Below are 18,937 nucleotides of genomic sequence, written 5' to 3' on the forward strand. Positions count from 1 at the left end.
GACCAAGAGGCAAATTCCAGCTCCCACTTTAGAATGCAGAACTTGCTCCCATCTCCTCCCTCAACTCGATTCTCCACTGTCAGTAATAAAGTCCAACCTCTGTTACCACCCGCTGCCATGGCGCATGTATATATATGTATATGTGTATATATATTTATACGTGTATATATATTTGTATATATATTTATTATGCACACACACTGGTGCATATATATATGTATATATATATATATATACATATATATGTACATATATATGTATGCACAAGTCAGTTTGAAAGGAAATGTTGCAAAACATGCATAGTGTAAATAACAGGTGATGGCTTTGGTTTCTTCTTTCTGTTTGTGTGTATTTAACAATTTTTTTTCTAGGTGCTCCTGGCTGGCTCAGTCTGTAGAGCGTGCAACCCTTAATCTCAGGGCTCTGAGTTCAAACCCCACGTTGGGTGTGGAGCCTACTTACAATAATAACTTTTTTCCAAAACGAGTACATATTGCTTGAGAAAAACATGTCTGCACCACCCAGAATTCAAAACCTCCCATCTCTTTTGGACTTTCCCGTCCAGGTGGGTCCACTGCCCATTGGCAGGACAATCATGATTGATTCGGTCAGTAAACAGCCCTCACCTTCCCCACCACCCAGGAGAGTGAAGCCTTGTCCCCATCAGCTTATCACCACAAAAAACCCCTAACCAAACGATGACCTGCACATAGACACAAAGATAACACACCAATTACACACCCAGAGGAAAGCTCTGGAACTCCTAAGCTAGAACAATGTTCTTTTTTTGAAATTATTATTATTGTGTTAAGGACACTTAGCATGAAATCTACACTTTCAGAACAATGTTCATTTTACCCAGAAGGAGCTGATCAGTCTACGTGAGCCAAAGGAGTATGGGATCTGAGCATATTTCAGCAGTGTTCGGTGTTACACACATTTTACACAATAAAATCAGAAAAATAATCCAATGTAAGTTTAGGGTAGCATCATGGGATAGGACAAAGAATGCTAGAAGAGAGATGGAGAACGTGAGTTTTGGTTTCACTTGTTACTTTTTAGCCATAGGACTGTGAAGATCTGAGCAATGAATCCTCCTTGTCTGTGAAACTATAGCAACAGACTTGATGTCTACGGTCTTGTCCAGTTCCAACACTCACAGCCCTGTATTTAATGCCTTGTATATCCACTGCTCTCCCACTGTCAGGAAGACACCTCTGCTGTCTTCTCTGGACCTGGCTGGCTTGCTTATAGAAGAAGACAGCAGACTGGGAAGGGTGGAGTCCTGGAGCTACACTGACCGGTTATGTATTAAACACACACCACTTAAGATCCAGGACCAGTTGCAGGAAAGAAGACAAGATTCCAGGCAGTTAGACATTGCAGCAAAACCAAGAAAGCATCTGCAAGGGGAATTCATGCTAAGATTGCAGGACATCCCAAGAGCGAGGGAAGGCAAGGGGGTTGGGAACCCAGAATGGGGGTATATTCAGGAATCCGAAAGGGGGGCTGTCAACTGTCAGCTGGCAGGTAGTAATGGAGCGTCAGCCACAAGGCTTGTAATTCAGAGGCAAGACCAGGGGAGTAAGCACAGGAAAGCATCTCGCCTGGGGGAGCTGGGCATTAAGGGGGTGCCAGCAGGGGGCAGGTGAGAGGGCTCCACAGGCATGATGTGACAGGGCTGCTCCTCTCCCCTGAGTTAGTGCATACTGGCCAGACAACTATCAACGATGTGATGCTCGGAGCAGAACCTTCCAGTTCCGAATTCTCACTGATTCTCCCGGAGGGAGGGGGGCACCACATTGGCACTAGGCTGGAGGAAGTGACTGTCTGGAGTTACCTACCTGATTCTTCCCTTTCTGTCAGTGGCTCTGGGATGTGTGAGTGCTGAGCACTTGCTTGATGTCTGAAGGTCCCATCTGGTCTGGCTCTCTTACGATTGATAAACTCCATTTTTTTATTGCTTACCCGGCCCCTGACACGTGCTTGCCCAAACTCCAGGCCTGCTTCCTTGATTCTGGCATCCTGCCTGGTCCGCTACTGGCTGTGACCTGGACATGATGAGAATGATACCCCCGAGGCCCTTAAATATACTTGGGGCCTGACTTGGAAGCTGTAGTAAAGCCCTGACATCGTTCTGGGCCCTCTGGACGAAACCTTCCCTTCTATGAGGGAGGTAGGATCCCACTGGCCTAGAACCTCTGGCCTGGCCTTTCTCATCGGAATGTTTGGCGGGAACCCCCAACTCTGAATGGATTCTCTTTCAGCCTTTCCCACAGAGCTGCTTCTCAAAGAGAAGACAGGGCAAATGCATGGCCTTGATATCTTAATGTGGTTTGGGTACTCTCTTCTGCCGAATGGATCCACAGGATCCTTAAAATGTGGATTCAGTGATGCTGACCTGCCCATGCAGGAGACTTTGCCCCATACTGGGAGGCTGCACCATGGGTGGGGGGTGGGGGGTGGGGAGGGCGCTAACACTCCCCAGCTACAAGCTTCCTTGTCTCACTACATTGGAGTGAGCTCACCTTACGTAGAGTTGTAAAGTTCTTCGAAGTTTCAAACGTCATCTGAGAGTCAAACCAGCAATGACCCATGCTGGTCTAAAAGGGTTTATCTTTCTCAATGTCCAGGAGATCAGAGATTGGTCAAATGGGGCCTTTTGGCCTCCACCACCAACAAGGAAGCCAGAGAAGTTCTGCTGTGAAACGCGTCAGCCTGTATAAGTTGCGGCCCTGACAGAAGCCGCCTCTCTTCTGAGGGCAAACGCGCGGAGGAGGCGGCCGCCTCCTACTCCATGGAAATACAATCTGCACACTGCCAACACCCCTGCCCATCTGTGACTTAGCTCTGGGTCTGCACCTGTGTGTCAGGAACCTAACCCCCAAGTTCCATTCTTTGTCTTTGTTCCCTGAGGATTAAGTCAATTACTCCCATAAAAAAGAATACCCACCTCCATCACTGCCCTGCCTCAGCCTCTTCTGATTCCCACCCAGATGCCCGTGCTGTTCCCAAGTACACCGTCACCAAATGACCTACCGCAGCACGTTCCCCAAGTTCTCCAGGATCTGCAGGCCTACTTCTGGCGCCTTCAGCGAACACGGCCTCCTGTGAGCCACTAAGGGCTGCCACGAAGCTGACTACACGTGGGGGCGGCCTGAATCACCTGCTGTCACCCTGAGATAGAGACTTTGATACAAAACACCGGCATTGATACATAGGAACTGAGACTCACCAGTCATCAGTGCCTCAGGACAGCATCAAAGACCCATAGTAGTGGCTGCAAGTGTCCCTGAAGAAAGATCCTGGCCTTTTCATTTCAAAACGTAGGAATGTAGACAGATTTGGCCCTCTCTTCAGCTTACGGCCCCACCTTCAAAAAAGAAAGACAAGACTGAAGGAATGTGTATCAGATAAAACCCTGAACCAGGTAACTCTAGTCATTTTAAAAAACAGAGGAGCGAACACATAAATAAAGCTCTCTCCCACCGCATCCAGGATGAATTTTCTATTTGAGGGGCTGAGTTTATGCTCTAGCTTCTTCTCTTTCCAGCTGGGTAATTTTGGGGAAAAGAAAGCTAATAGGCCTCTAAGCCCAGATTTCTCTCTCTCTCTCTTTAATGTTTATTTACTTCTAACAGAGAGAGAGTGAACAGGGAAGGGGCATAGAGAGAGGTTCTGAAGTACAGAGCCCGACACGGGGCTCGAACTCACAAGCGATGAGATCATGACCTGAGCCGAAGTCAGACGCTTAACCAACCGAGCCACGCAGGCGCCCCATCTAAGCCCAGATTTCTCAACTGCAACACAAATATAATGATTTCCTTCCTGGACTGTTGTAAGAAGACGCTGAAAACGCTTTGTCAACTGCTAAGTGATAGTTGCCTATTACTTATTGTTATTTTATTGTATCTACCCCTCTTAGTAGATGATCTCACTTCCCACTTCTCGGAGAAAACAGACACCATCAGACTGGAATCCCTCATCTTGCCGACACCAAACGTGCAACCTACTGGCATCTGCTCCATCGTTCCATCTGCTAGAATCGCTGGGCTCCTCCATCTGAGCCCAGTCCCCCTCCCTCAGCCTTGCAAGCATCCCTCGTGGCTGCCTTAGGAAATCACGTTCAGCATGGATGAGTCTTCCTCTCCTGTACTTTGAACCTCCCCCTCTCAGTTGGATCTTTTCAACTGCCCTTAACGGTGATCTAGTGTCTCCCATTACAACAAAATAAATTCTTTATTAAGCTGTTGTGATTTTAAATTAAAAAAAAATTTTTTTAAGTTTATTTATTTTAGAGAGAGACAGAGCGTGAACAGGGGAGGGGCAGAGAGAGAGAGGGAGACACAGGATCCGAAACAGGCTCCAGGCTCTGAGCTGTCAGCACAGTGGGGCTCAAACCCATGAACCAGGAGATCATGACCTGAGCTACAGTCGGACACTTAACCAACTGAGCCACCCAGGCGCCTGAAGCCGTTGTGTTTTTAGAGTTGCCTCTCCATTTGTTCGGGACAGGCATGAAGCTTAGGATGTGGCTCTTCTCGTCCTGCGGATAAAAGGGACATATCTTTGTTTTGGGGGACCCAGGCTTCAAAATGGGATGTCATCTGCTTTGCTTGGTCATTTAAGTTGATACTATTAACAGGATTATTAAGCTCCTGCAGAATTAGAGAGTTCTCCACTCCACCACCACTACCAAAAATATATTTAGAGGTCAAGGGTTCTTTTTTTATTTAAGATTTTTAAAATTATTTTTAAGTAATCTCTAGACCCAACATGGGGCTCGAATTTATAATCCGGAGATCAAGGGTCACATGCTCTACCAAATGAACCAGCCAGGTGCCCCGGAGGCCAGGGATTCTTAAACATTTTTCTGCCCTGGATCCCTTGGCAATCTGGGAAATCCACGGCTTCCCTGTCAGAATAATACTAAATGCATCAAATAAAACACAAAGGGAACCACTAATGTAAAAAAAAAGTTATTATAAAATTGTGATATGGTAATATGTCTGGTTCTTTATAAAAGCATTAAATGGGAAAACGTGCACACAGGTAAATACCACCATAGTTTCAAAGTAGTGATGAACATGAAGGCTGGTGTAAGAAATCTGCAGCAGCTATTGTATAATGGAAACATCTGCGATTTTTATGGGCAGTGAAGACACAGTACAACAGCTGTAACACCACTGTGCTTTGCTGCCTATATGCATAACTGAAGGACATGGGGAATTTTAGGTACAAGTCAGTGAACATAAAGATTTAGGTCTTGGGGTGCCTGGGTGGCTCAGTTGGTTAAGCATCCAACTTCACTCAGGTCACGATCCCACGGTTTATGCGTTCGAGCTCCACATCGGGCTCTGTGCTGTCAGCTCAGAACATGGAGCCTGCTTCGGATTCTGTATCTCCCTCTCTCTTCCCATCCCCCGCTCACAGTCTGTCTCTCTCAAAAATAAATAAACATTAAAAAACATTTTTTTTTAAATTTAAGACTTAAGTCTTCCCAACCAAGGTTATAGACTCTGGATTATGCCCAAGGATTCTGGGACAAGAGCTCCTGTCTTATCTTGTTTTGTTTTAAAGGTGTGTGTGTGTGTGTTTTATCTCTGAGAGAAAGAGAGAGAGCAAGGGAGGGGCAGCAAGAGAGGGAGACAGAATCCCAAGCAGGCTCTGCCCTGTTAGTGCAGAGCCCAAAGTGGGGCTTGAACTAACAAACCCATGAGATCATGACCTGAGCAGAAGTTGGGTGCTTAATCAGCTGAGCCACCCAGGTGCCCCAGGAGTCCCTGTTTTAGGTTGTACTGTTTCTGAACGTGGTTTTGTTCCTTTTGTCCAAGAGCTATCCATAGGAGATTAGGAGCATAAAGTAGCAACCACAGAGAGGGTGGAAACATCACTTCACCATGTCGTACCAATGCCATTCTGGGACATTTGGCCAAACTGCTTTAGTTTTAGACTTTGGTAATGGACTGGTTAATATTGTGATATCATTGAGGGCCAAACTTAACTGATGAGCGGGCTTGGACTCCTGTAAGACACAGGCTTCCCACAGGGAATCCCATAAATTACTTGGGATGAAAGTCTGACAAAAGGCAGGAGAATGTGTATATGCGATTTGTAAACAAAACTTGAAATACTCTAATTCTTATATTACAGCCTGCTTCTCTATATAATGTCACAATATATCGTCACAGTAGGTCAACAAATACAATTATAAAATATGATCAATGGCTACATAGTGTTCTAAGCATATACCATAATTTATTTAATTAACCCCCAGGTTTGAGCATGTGAGTTCTTTCATTATTATGTAAATAGCGCCCTGATGGGTGCTGTAGATTAAATCTTTGTCCACGGTCTATTTTTATTTCCTTGGAATATTTCTATAAATGGAATAGCTGTGTCACAATTTAGTAATGTCGCAACAACAGCAATGCATATTTTAAAGATTTTTTGATCAGTGCTGTCAAATCGTCCTCCAGAAAGGTTGTTCCTGTTTGTATCAGAACTGGAATCTTTGACCTTGGCTCAGAAGATGGCAAAGAGACCGGGAGAATGCCTCTAAATAGTGAGCAGAGGATCCTGTAGCAGAAGCTGGAAGAAAGCAGGCCAGTGTCGTGCCTATGATGTTCTGCTTTTCTCTGGTGCTAGAAATGCCCTTTAGGCAGAATGTGGACCAGGACTGAGTCTTCAAGGCCTGGGGTCCCTTGTGTTGACTTGATGCAGATCGTTTGGATAAACCCAGCCTCGTGGAACAAGGGGAGTGGTCTGTATCCATGTTTGGACCAGACTAATAGTGAGAATACTGGAATCAGAGAGCACCCCAGACAGAGGCAGAGCAGGTTCGAGGGGGAAGGCATGAGCAGAGCTGGCCACTTTGTTACTTCCTGACCTGGACATTCCCATCAGCACTGCTTCTCCACCGGAAAATAGGGGTTGACTGGCACCTGCTGTAGTAAAGAAGGCTGTTTCTCTTCCTCCTTCTCTTCCTCCTTCTTCCTCTCCTTCTTCTCCCCCTACCCCCCGCATTCTTTCCATTTTCTTTCCTTCGCAGCTAGACAGTATATTCCAGGAGGGCAGAAGCCATGTGATGCTTCTTTTGTAAAACCAACAAGAGTAGATATGGGGGAAAATACTCGGGAATTCTTCTGTCAAAATAAGGTATCAGGTCTTGCCACAGTCACACCGGATGATTGAAATCTCAGCAGACTTACTGACCGCTCTCTCTTCTCTCTCATGGTTTTGTAGATGCAGATTTGGTTTATTTCTTCATGCACAGAGACCAAAGATCAGTTCTGTCTCCATAATCCCATCTCCCAGATCTGCAATTAGATTATTAGCCTCTTCTCTCCCATCTCTCATCTGGGATTCCACAGAATGTAGTGATTATCACCCCAGAGTTTAGTCTCCATTCAGACTCTAAAGGTTAAAAAGATGCATCTATTAGAGTTGGTCTCTTGCCCTGGGGACACCCACACAGCGGACCCCCCCCCCCCCAGGTGCCCTGCTCCTGCCCAACCTCAGGAGGGGCATGAAAGCTGGTGAGGAGCAAACAGCCCCTGGATTAGCATTTGCTCTGTCATTGGTGCTGACCTTGTCTGCTGTCTCACACTTCAGGTTTGTGGGTGCTGCTTAGACCCACAAACAAAAAGAGTCTCCTTGCCCTTTCTTGTGTGACTTTCCTAGACTTCACTTCTTGCCTGCTTTAACTGTGGTGCCCACTTGACCCCTGCCACGTACATCACGCTTTCTCTCAGTCTTTTTTTTTTTTTTTTTAATTTTTTAACGTTTACTTATTTTTGAGAGAGAGAGAGAGACAGGGCGTGAGCATGGGAGGGCACAGAGAGAGGGAGACACAGAATCCTAAGCAGGCTCCAGGCTCTGAGCTGTCAGCAAAGAGCCTGACGCGGGGCTCGAACTCACGACCCGTAAGATGACCTGGGCCACAACCCAGGCGCCCCATCTCTCTCCATCTCTTACCCACGAGGCCCTGGGTACCTACCTGACCCCTTCTGGCTAGCCAGGGGGCAATCCTCTCCTCTCTTGACTGCTTCCTTCCTGACATCCATGCTCTCGTTTGTCAGCGAAGACCAAGGCTCAGAAAGTTAAACGGGATTTAAAACTATGCCTTCTGGTCGGTCTCGAGTCCCGATTTTCACTTCCCTCTAGCTGGGACCGAATCGCCCCGTTCCACTCCCCCAGCCCCATTCGGGCCCGGAGATGATCTGCACCCACCCCCACAGCCATCCGCGAGTTTCCAGCGAGCGCCCAGCACACCCGCAAACACTTCGCGATCTGTTTGGGTGCACTAAACAGCGCACAGGAAGCGCAGAGCAACCGTGGCCGTATCCTATCGCGCTCGCGTGCCAGCTGCCGCCCCGGGAAGAAAACAAGTGTTTGCGGAATTTGGCGGCCGCGGCCCTCCACCCGGGCTTTATTGCACCGCCCCGCCTTTCTCCCCGGGCATCCCCAACCGCGGCCCTCGAAATCCATCCTCCAGGAGCGGGGTTCTCTCCCCGGCTCCTGGAGACCCGAGGCGGGCGTCCCCCGGGTCTCCGGCACCCCCAGGGGCGCGAGCCCGGCCGGGAGTCGGCGAGAAGCCCCCACGCGCGCGCCGGGGGCAGGGCCGGCGGAGGGGAGCGCCGCGAGGTGCGCAGGGCGCGCGGCGGCGGGGTCGGGGGCAGGGGCGGGGAGGCGCCACGCGCAGCCAATCCCCGGGCCGCCCCCTCCCCGCCGCCGCCAGCCGAGCCGGGGCGGGGGAGCCAGGCGGCGGCGGCGGCGGCGGCGGCGGCGGCGACGGAGGCTGCCGCGGGGAGGGATGGAGAGGGGAGGGGGGAGCGGAGCCGAGCGGAGACAGCCGCGGCGCTGCAGAGCGGCTGGGGCGGCGGCGCGGCTCCCGGTGCTGCCCCCGGCGCCCGCCCCGCGGCGGTGAGCGCCCGGCCACGGAGGCGCCGGAGCCATGGGCTGCATCGGCTCCCGGACCGTGGGTGGGTACCGCGGCGGGGCGGGGGCGGGCGGAGGCGGGCTCGGCCCGCGCCGGTCCCCGACCCCCCTCCCCCACCGCTCCCGGCGCCCCCCCCGCCCCGCCCGGCCTGGCTCCCGCACTTTCCCTGCGCTCGGCTCTCCTCCGCGCCAGCTCGCCCCTCGCGTCTCCGGGGCCGGCCGCCCTCTCCGCTCCTCCGCTCCCTCGTCGCCCTCCGGCCTCCCTGCGCCTCCCTCCCCCAGGCGCGGTCCCTCTCCATCATCTCTCCACCGGCCTCCTCTCCCTCCGCGGCCGCTCTCCCTACTCCCGCGTCCCCTCGCCCTCCACCTCCAGGCCCTCCGCCTCGACTCTGCCCTCCCCGGCGCTTCTCCCCCTCCATTTCTGGGGCGGCCCCTCCCGAGGACCCCCGGCCTCCGCCCCAGCAGGAGTCCTTCTCACGCCCCCCGCCCCTCCCCACCGCCTCCGTCTGGCTTGGGTGTTTTGCTCCCACCTCTTTGCTTCTCTGTTGCCTTTTTCTGTCGTTCCTGCCTCCCCCGATTCGCATTGTTCACGTGCATTTTCCCTCCGGGGCGGGGGCGGGATGCGCCCGGTGCCTCGGGGAGGGGAACGGGGTCCACGCCCGGAGAAAATGGGGCCGCGCCGGGCCGGGCTGGAGGGAAGGGCTGGGGGGCGCGGGGAGGAGGCGGGGGTTTAGGGGGACGGACCGGGGTCGGGAGCCGGCTCCCCGGAGGGTGGGGCCGGCCCGAGGAGCCCGGACCTGCACCTGTCGGTGGGGGCTGGCGGGGCGGGGCCGTCTCTTTATTTACCTTGGACTGGGGGCGGGCACGGGCGCTTCCTAAGTCTTCTCTCCCCTCAGCCTCTGCCTCGCTTCTACCCCCCTGTCCCCCGGCCCACGCACCCACTCCACGCTCACGGCTCAACGAATGAGTCCAGCCCTCTCCCCAAACCCCCAATTTTCCCCCACTTCTCCCGCCTACACGACCCAGTGACCTCAGGCTGAGAGAATAATTCGTATTATTATTACAAACAAACTCACTCTCCGGAAGCCTGATTTCTCTGAGACCCGGTTTATTTCCATGGATACCCCCCTCCTCTGCTTTCACCTCTTCCCAGGGTTCTCTCTCTCCCCCTCCCTGCCCCCCAGGGCTCTGACTCAGCTCTCCCTCCCCTGTCTCTTGCTCTGCCCTCTTAATCCCTGCTCTCCTCTCTGTCCGCCCCGTTCCTGCTCTCTACGCCCAGGGGCTCATTTCCTCTTCCCTGCCGGCCACAGCCCCTGATCTGACCCATCTCCTCACTCCCCTGTAGCCCTGAGGGAGAGGGCTTCACCTAGGAGGGGTCCTGCCTCCTTCCCACCCATTAACCACAATCCCTCTGCACTAGCGGTGGGATGCATGCTGGATGCCTCCTCCTGCTCCAGACTCCGTTCCCTTCACTCCTTCCCAAGACTGGGCCCCTAACCCCAAATTCAGAATCACAAAACTCCGCGTGCAGGAAAGATCTATAAGGTCAGATTCCACAGCCATCTGATCCCTGAGCCCCTTTCCAACTGCTCAGATGGTTCCTCCCCCGCCTGCCTCCCCAGAGAGGCACCACCCTGCCCTCTTGCCAGCGTCTGCCTTGGCCACATGCTCTCACCTGAACAATTACCATCAGTTTCCCAGTCAGCCCTCAGACCCTGTCCACCCCTCCCATTTCTTTGCCTTCTCTTTGACTTGAATGCCTATCCTTTTAGGTCCAGTTTTAAAAAGTTCCCTTGTCTCCTCCTCCAACCCCCTTTGCTCCTCTCCTATCCCATCACTTGCCTCCCAACCGCGAGGGAAAACGATCATACCTCACTCTTGGCCTCCTCTCCCGTCACCGTTTCCTGGTGAACACACACAGTTCCTGCCTCTATCCCCACCACATCCCCTCCCTGTCAGACAAATTCGCCAACTCCAAGATACAAGCCGTAAAGCCCACTTGGAGGGAAGCTCACCCCTAAAGAAGTTCTGCCCTTAATTGTAGGAACATCATAGCTCTCATGCTGTCCCATCTAGAAACACTCCAGGATTCCTCAGGACAGAATAAAGAACTGTTTTCCTGCTAAAACCCAACCACGGACCCCCTCCGTTTTGACAACAACAAATAAGGCCATATAACACTTTCCTGGGAGGGAATATTTTGGCTCAACCTTACAGTTTGTCCCTACCAAAAATTTGGGGGAGAGGAGGGATGTAAAAGGGCCCGTGCAGAGCAGTGGCTGGAGGGAAGGGAGGGGTCTGGAGGGGCTGCCCCTGTGTGGCCTCAGCATTGTGAGACCCAAGAGGGGCTTGTGGGCTGGGACCTAGGGAGGCTGAAGGTCAAGCAAGTAACCCTGTGGCCGCTGCAGGGAATGAGGTGATTGCGGTGGATTGGAAGGGCCTGAAGGATGTCGACCAAATCAACATGGACAGCACCAGCTCGCTGCACGGGAGCAGCCTCCACCGGCCGTCCACCGAGGTGAGGCCCCGTGCCCTGCTGCCCCCCTAACCAAAGGACTTTTAGAAGACCCCAGAGACCATCCTGAACAAAGCCGCCCGGTTGCCCGATCCTTGAATTATCTTCCTAAATTCCAAGAGAACATCCCAGACACTCCTTCAGACTGACACTTTTACAGAACATTTCCTTTCCTCAAAACACAGGCCAAATGTTCTACTCTGAGATCCTAATTCCCTATGTTAAGCTGGGGGAGGGGGAGGGTAGAAAAAAAACCTCTCTACTTCACACACTTCTGGAAGTCCCTGGGGGTGGGGGTGGGGGGCTGCTTGCATTTCTGGAAGTGCCTGTGATCCCCGCTCCCTTTTCTCTCTCCTCACAGCAAACCCGAACTGATTTCTCCTGGGATGGCATCAATGTGAGTTCACCCCCCCCCCCCCGGTTTTCTCTAGCTCCTCTCCCTTATATTCTCCCTTAGATTGGCTACAGAACACAGCTGTTCTAGATTCCCTACCGACCTGCCATGCTTTTCAAGGGCAGTTAGGAGATGAGCTTCCTTGGGACTCCTGGGTGTAATGAATGGTTCCCTTATCACCTGCCCTGGCTTAGGCCCTTCCTTCCTCCTGGAAACCGTAAACTCTCCTCTGCCCCTCCTCCCACATTCTCTATCCCAGCTCTCCATGGAGGACACCACTTCCATTCTGCCGAAGCTTAAGCGAAATTCTAATGCCTACGGCATTGGGGCCCTGGCCAAATCATCATTCTCAGGTGAGACTCCCGACCTGGGGATGTGTCCAGAGAGGAGAATCCCTACAGACTCCTGGTCTCGATCTCCTTGCTCCTTCGGATCTAAAGAAGACCCCCACCCCCACCCCTGACCTATTTGCCCTTTCCTTCATGCCCTCCTGTCCAGGCTGCCCCTCATATGGAGGCCTAAGGGATCCCTTCCCTCATCGGGCAGTCCCATGGGACTCGGGTGGGGATACCGGGTGGGTCTTGTATGGGCATCCTGTGATATTCTGGAGGATGTGGGGAATGTCTGGCCCCTCAGGGATTTCTCGCAGCATGAAGGACCATGTGACGAAGCCCACAGCCATGGGGCAAGGCCGGGTGGCCCACATGATTGAGTGGCAGGGCTGGGGGAAGGCACCAGCCATTCAGCCGCAACACAGCCACGAGGCGGTGCGCAGGGATACCGATGCCTACTCCGACCTCAGCGATGGCGAGAAGGAGGCACGCTTCCTAGCAGGTACTTGTTCTTGGGACCCTCAAGAGACACGTGTTCAGGATGGCCAGAGACTGACCTTCCAACCTGATCCCCTCTGGCAGGACTTGCTCTATCCATATCGTGACCATAAGACTTAATTTCCCAATCAGCTCTGATTTCAGGCTCTTGGACTTAATTGATTCGGATAAGGGTCTTCAAACTTATTTTCATTATCATCTCAGAAGTTAAGAAGAATTACCTGGGATTGTGGGTCCACCTGTTCCGGATGCCTTCTCTTCTACATGGGAGGACTGTCAGTACCTGAAGGAAAGGCAGGGGCCTCTGACTCTGAAAGGCTCTCCTTCTACCCATGTTCTTTGTTTTTGTTTCTTTTTGAGAGAGAAGGAGGGGGGTGGGGAGCAGATGAGAGCAGGGTAGAGGGGCAGAGGGAGAGAGAGAGAGAATCCCAAGCAGCCCCATGCTCACTGTGGAGTCTGATGCAGGACTCCATCCCACAGCCCTGGGATCATGACCTGAGCCGAAGTCAAGAGTCCGACGCTCAACTGACTGAACCATTTAGGCCCCCCTCTACCCATGATTCTTGAGGAAAAAGAACAGAAGGCTGTGAGGATCCCTTCTAGCCTTTGCTCCTCAGCACCTTGCAGTAGTGGATTTCCTTACTTGGCTCATTACTTGTGACAGCTGCTAGGTCAGGGGGCCTGGGTGAGGAGAGGGTCGTATACAGAAGAGGTTTCTTTCCGGGAAAGTGGTATTGCTACAAGACAGGCATATAGCATACCTACAACAGTGACCAAGCCTCTCTAACACGTCTCCATAGATATGTAGGAAGAATGAGATACAGAAGAGAAGAGAGGGCTCTCGGTGTTGGTGGTGTGGATGGTGGAAGAACTCTCCATGAGGAGGGGAGCCAAACATGTAGTGGGTAGGGAGTAGTTTAAGGCAGCTGGCAATGTAAACTTCAACTTAGGACTTTAACTGGGATGGGGACTCCCAAGTCTACTCATCCTCCCTAGTCTATTCTCCCTCCCTTCTCCTTCCAATTTCTTGAACTTTCCACTTTTTTTTTAAATGTTTATTTTATTTTTATTTTTGAGAGAGAGTGCACACATATGTGTGAGTGGGGGAGGGGGAAAGAGAGAATCCCAAGAGGAATCCATGCTGTCAGTGCAGCCCCCGATGTGGGGCTCGATCCCACAAATGACTTGAGACTAAATCAAGAGTCGGACATGCAACCGTCTGAGCCACCCAGGTACCCCTCTTGACCTTTCCACTTAATACTACTATGGACCTACAAGCCCATGGTACTCCTTCGGGGATTCTCTGTTGAACCTGAACCCTCTCATTTAGATTCCTCTGTCTTTGACTACTAGCTAACATTCTTAAAATCTTCCAAAGATAAACTTCTGGGAATTCCTCATTTCAATCCCTTTGGATATCTTACCAGAAGACCCCTTAACTCTAGGAATTCTTTTTTTTTTTTTAAGTTTATTTATTTGGCGGGGGGGGGGGGGGGGAGGAGGAGGAATGGGGGTGGAGCAGAGAGGGCGAGAAACAGAATATCCTAAGCAGGTTCCATGCTCAGTGCAGAACCTGACGTGGGGCTTGATCTCACAACTGTGAAGTCATGACCTGAGCCAAAATCAAGAGTCAGTTGCTTAACGAACTGAGCCATCCAGGTGCCCCAACTCTAGGAATTCTTAATCTGACTTTCTGGGAAATCTCATGCGGTTTTGCCCTATTTTGGGTCATATGCAAAGTCTGTGTTGTCCAGTACAGTAGCCACTGGCCACATGGTGGCTACTGAGAACTTGAAATGTGGCCAGTCTGAATGGAGATGCACCGTCAGTATAAAATACCCACTGGATTTCAGAGACTCGTATAAATAAAATAATGTAAACGATCTCATTAATCATTTTTATGTGGATTAAGTGTTGAAAGATAATCTAATATATATTGGGTTAAGTAAGATATATTATAACAATTAATTTCATCTGTTTCTTTTAAAAAAATTTTTTTTTTCAACGTTTTTTATTTATTTTTGGGACAGAGAGAGACAGAGCATGAACGGGGGAGGGGCAGAGAGAGAGGGAGACACAGAATCGGAAACAGGCTCCAGGCTCCGAGCCGTCAGCCCAGAGCCTGACGCGGGGCTCGAACTCACGGACCGCGAGATCGTGACCTGGCTGAAGTCGGACGCTTAACCGACTGCGCCACCCAGGCGCCCCTCATCTGTTTCTTTTAAAGTGTCTTTACTATGGCTACTAGAACATTTTAAATTACCAAAGTGGCTTGCATTATATTTCTGTTGAATGGCGCTGCCTCGCTCTCCCTCTACCCCCTGCATGTGTCTAAGGGTTCCCAGAGGTATCTCGTGCCAACCACTGTTCTTCTAGGTGTCATGGAGCAGTTTGCCATCTCTGAGGCCACACTCATGGCCTGGTCTTCCATGGATGGTGAGGACATGAGCGTCAACTCCGCCCAGGAGCCATTGGGCTGCAACTACAGTGACAACTACCAGGAGCTGATGGAGAGTCAAGGTGAGGGATGGTTCCTCTCAGGCCGAGGAGGCCTCCTCTGCTATCTAGGCTGCCTCTGTTCCTCTCTGTTCTTCTGAGACTTTCTGTTCATCTCAGCTTTCCGACTCTCCTCCCCGCGGTCTCCCTCTCATCCTCTGTGCTGTTGTTACTGCCTTTGACGTTCTGTAACCCTGCCGACCTCCGTGATTCTCTTCACAGATGCCCTTGCTCAAGCCCCCATGGATGGATGGCCTCACTCCTATGTGTCCCAGGGCATGTACTGTCTGGGGTCGTCAGATGCCTGGGAAGCCAGTGACCAGTCCCTCATCGCCTCCCCGGCCACAGGATCCTATCTTGGCCCTGCATTCGATGACTCACAGCCTAGCTTGCATGAAATGGGGCCTTCCCAACCTGCTTCCGGGTACTCTGCTCAGGAGCCTCCACCTTTGCTGGGGGCGGACGCTGACTGGGCTCCGGGGGGCGGTGGGGTGGACCTGGCTAGGGGCCCTACTGAGGAGGAGAAGAGGCCGTTGGCCCCCGAGGAGGAAGAGGATGCAGGATGCCGGGACCTGGAGTCACTTTCCCCACGAGAAGACCCTGAGATGGCCACTGCCCTCAGCCGGAAGGTGTCTGATGTCACGTCCTCAGGTGTGCAGTCCTTTGATGAGGAGGAGGGCGAGGCTAACAACTAGCTTCCACCCACTCCACGCCCAGCCTTCCACTCCCAGCTGAGGGGCCTGGCTGCAACAACACCCTCCCTTCCCCCAGCAGTACAGCTGAGACCCGGGCAGAAGACCACGAGGAACCCAGGAGTTGCCTGTCCTCGCCAGGAAAATGGAGAGCCAGGGTGGGATTTAATCCAGGCATATGCTGTAGAACCACAGGTCGGGGAACTGAGGCCCAGGCAACCAGATGGCCGTGAACTTTGCTGGGCTGCGGGCTTCCGGGTCTGTGATGATGAAGCTCCAGGGCGTCTCCCGAGGTCGGGAGCACAGAGCGGCTTGTAGCCATCGATGGGGATCTCACTTCTTCACTTTCTGATTCGTCTTCCAGGAGCCCTGACTGTGGCTGTGGGAATGCCTCCTTTCTCCATGTCACTCTTGCTTTTCCCGACTCTGGCTGTGGCCCCAGCTCATCCCCACCGTGAGGAACAGACCTCAGGGGCTATTGGTTTGGCTTGACAGGCACAGGGGAAGCCACCGAAAGGCACAGGTCCTTAGAGGGTGGAGAATCTGCCCTCGGCGAAAAATTGGGTTCTGAGATCGGGAGTCATGGGGGAGGTGCGTGTGGCAGCTGGGATGCACAGGGACTCGAACACGATTCTTTACATCAAGGCCTGCCCACAGCCCAGAAAGTCACTGATGAGACCAAGAACAAACATGGCCGCCTGTTCTGGGACCTTGACTATCCCATGGCTGGAAGGAGGATCCAAGGATCTGGGGCCGGGGCTGGCTGCTCCAGCTCTTGCTTCCTTTTCTGCCTTCTTCTGGCTCCTGCTCTGGGAACCCTGGCTCTGAGGGGGTGACACAGAATGCAGGTGTCCTGGCCAAACGGGGTAGCATGAGGGCTGTGTCTCCCTCCATCCACCCTCTAATTCTCTGGAGCTGTTTACACTTTTCTCTTTGCCTTTTCTACATTTTTATAACTTCTTGGGGACTCAGGGTTGAGTGGGGTGGAGGGAGGAGGCCGGTGCTGTCAGGCCCCAGCCAGGGTGGGCTGTTTGTGAAGGAGCAGTGTGGGCACATGGCTCCTTTGCCCCTTCTTCAGCTGCTCCCAGGACTCCAAAGAGGGCCTCACAGGTGTTCTCCCTCCCTCCCCAGGCCTCCTGTGGAGGAAGAGAGGAGAATCAGAGTATTCCTCCTTCCAGGACAGGTGACAGTGAGGCATACGCCCCTGGAACAGCGTGCCCTCCCCCACCCAGTTCCCACTGTGGTGGGGACGTCTCTGTGGCACTTCTGTGAGAGATCCTGACAGCAGGGGCCGGGGGTAGAGCGAAGGCCGCTGCAGCTGTGGAGCTGGACGGCACACTGCCCTCCCTGCTGCAGTGACACAGGGACACTGTGGGTAGGAGAGAGAAGCTGAGAGCTTCCTTGTTGCCTCTCCTCATGCCCGACGAAGGCTGCGGGTCCAAGGCCTTGTGTCCCACCCAAAGTTTGTCAGGGGTCCTACCACTTTCTCCTCTGCCAGGAAGGGAGCACCGTCCCAGACCCTGGGCAGAACTGCACCCCCCCCCCCCCCATGCCCCAGACTTCTATTTCTTTCAAATGAGGAGGCTGCGAGTCGGGGTGTTTCTGTCCATCCATGACCCCACCCCCACGGAGTTCACCCTTTCATCTGTGCTCCTAAAATGCAGCCAAAAACAAGGGCCCGTGTCCTCCAGGGGAGGGGAGAATGGTTTTCCTGGGGTCGGTCTTTGGAGGACCCAGGAGTGGGCACGGTGAGCACACGTAAGCGAAGTCACCTTTTCTACAACTGTCTCAACAGAAGACCCCTCGCGTGTTTGAAAATGTGACCTGCCTCAGGTGGCGGCAGGACCAGTAGCTGGGAGCTCTGGAAGTGGCCTCGCATGGCCCTCACGCCAGACTCCTGCCGCGGGTCCTCGGGGTTTTGCATGCTGGCGAGTCCCTGTGTCCTCGCCTGTGCCACCTGCCATCTCAGCGCACCACCTTTCCCTCTTAGCCTCACCCCCTTCGTGCCTATGTTCTGCCCCCGTGCCCGGACCGCGGCAGCCATCCAGTCCAGCGGGTTCGTTCATTACAGTTCCTTTTTGCTCAGGGCCTGTGGAGTCGTGAAAGGTGGACTGAAGCGGCGTTCTCCCCGTTCTCCCTTCCTCCCTCCCTTCCCCCAGGAAGCCAGATGGTCCCTGAAACAGTAGCTGGAACTGGGAGGGAGTCTAGCAGACTTTGCACGAGGAGGGGGTTTGCAGACCAGAGGTCAGGTGGGGGCCTGCATTTCCCACTCTGAAGAGGGAGAAGAACCAAGGACCTGCCCTGGGACCCTCTTAGGACTCTGGTGGAGGGAGGAACTGCTCTCCGGTGCTGGGGGCAGGTGCATGGGGTTTGCTTATAGCCTATTCTAGGGGGAGGGGAGGGGCATGTGCAGGAAGAGGCTGTGGGGGGGCGGGGGGGTTGCTTTTCCTTTGGGGTTAAAGGCTGTGCAGCACGTTTTACGACAGTCCTGGAACAGGGCTGTTTTTATATTCTTGTGAATGAAACTGCTCTTGCTCAATGATTTTCCTTTGGGGGGGAGGGGGGGTGCACTTTCATTTTCAAATCACTTTATTAAAGAAAAATCCAAATCTCCCATTCCTCCCCTTCCACTGCCCCCCTGCCCCCCACGCCTTCCTTCTTGCCCCTCAGCTGAGGAGGGGCTCTTGGTGAATGAGTGTATGCCCTTCTCTTTGCCCCCACTTCTACATCCCATTCTGTGTCTTCCAGGTCTGGGAAATAATTCATTTTTATGGCCAGTCTTAGCATGTTTTCTTAATGTGACATTCCCACCCCAGGCCCAAGAGAGATTCTATGACATATATTACAGAGAGAATTATATATAAATATATATATATAAATATTATAGATTATTTACACATGGGCACGGGCTCACATGCCCACTGCCAACCCCCTCCCCAGGCTGTGCCCTCTCTCTCTCTCTCTCTCTCTCTCTCTCTTGGCCTGGGGAGGTGGAAGGGACGTGATGTTGGAGAGGGCTACAGGCTGTGTTCAATGGCACTAAACAGAATGTGGTGGCACATCTGACTAT

At 52.7% G+C, this 18,937-nt stretch overlaps 1 protein-coding gene and 1 long non-coding RNA gene across 3 annotated transcripts; one reads left to right on the forward strand and one right to left on the reverse strand.

The window, feature by feature from the left end:
• Nucleotides 1-283: 283 nt before the first annotated feature.
• On the reverse strand, nucleotides 284-8,224 carry LOC131508826 (uncharacterized). The gene is made up of 3 exons (XR_009260162.1): nucleotides 8,000-8,224; nucleotides 3,236-7,416; nucleotides 284-2,051 (listed from the first exon to the last, which is right to left on the reverse strand). It is a non-coding gene; the product is annotated as an uncharacterized LOC131508826 (long non-coding RNA).
• Nucleotides 8,225-8,315: 91 nt separating this feature from the next.
• On the forward strand, nucleotides 8,316-18,926 carry FAM131B (family with sequence similarity 131 member B). Of its 2 annotated transcripts, none has more exons than XM_058723996.1 (7): nucleotides 8,316-8,646; nucleotides 11,349-11,458; nucleotides 11,817-11,852; nucleotides 12,109-12,202; nucleotides 12,486-12,683; nucleotides 15,056-15,199; nucleotides 15,398-18,926. In XM_058723996.1, exons 2-7 carry the CDS (start codon nucleotides 11,405-11,407, stop codon nucleotides 15,868-15,870), a joined length of 999 nt encoding a protein of 332 aa, XP_058579979.1. In that variant the 5' UTR covers nucleotides 8,316-8,646; nucleotides 11,349-11,404; the 3' UTR covers nucleotides 15,871-18,926. The 2 variants fall into 2 exon arrangements, with proteins under 2 accessions (XP_058579979.1, XP_058579978.1); XM_058723995.1 differs by lacking the exon at nucleotides 8,316-8,646 and adding an exon at nucleotides 8,722-8,984.
• The last annotated feature ends 11 nt before the right edge of the window (nucleotides 18,927-18,937 follow it).

The sequence above is a fragment of the Neofelis nebulosa genome, chromosome 4 (assembly GCF_028018385.1).
Source record: "Neofelis nebulosa isolate mNeoNeb1 chromosome 4, mNeoNeb1.pri, whole genome shotgun sequence".
Lineage (NCBI taxonomy): Eukaryota > Metazoa > Chordata > Mammalia > Carnivora > Felidae > Neofelis > Neofelis nebulosa.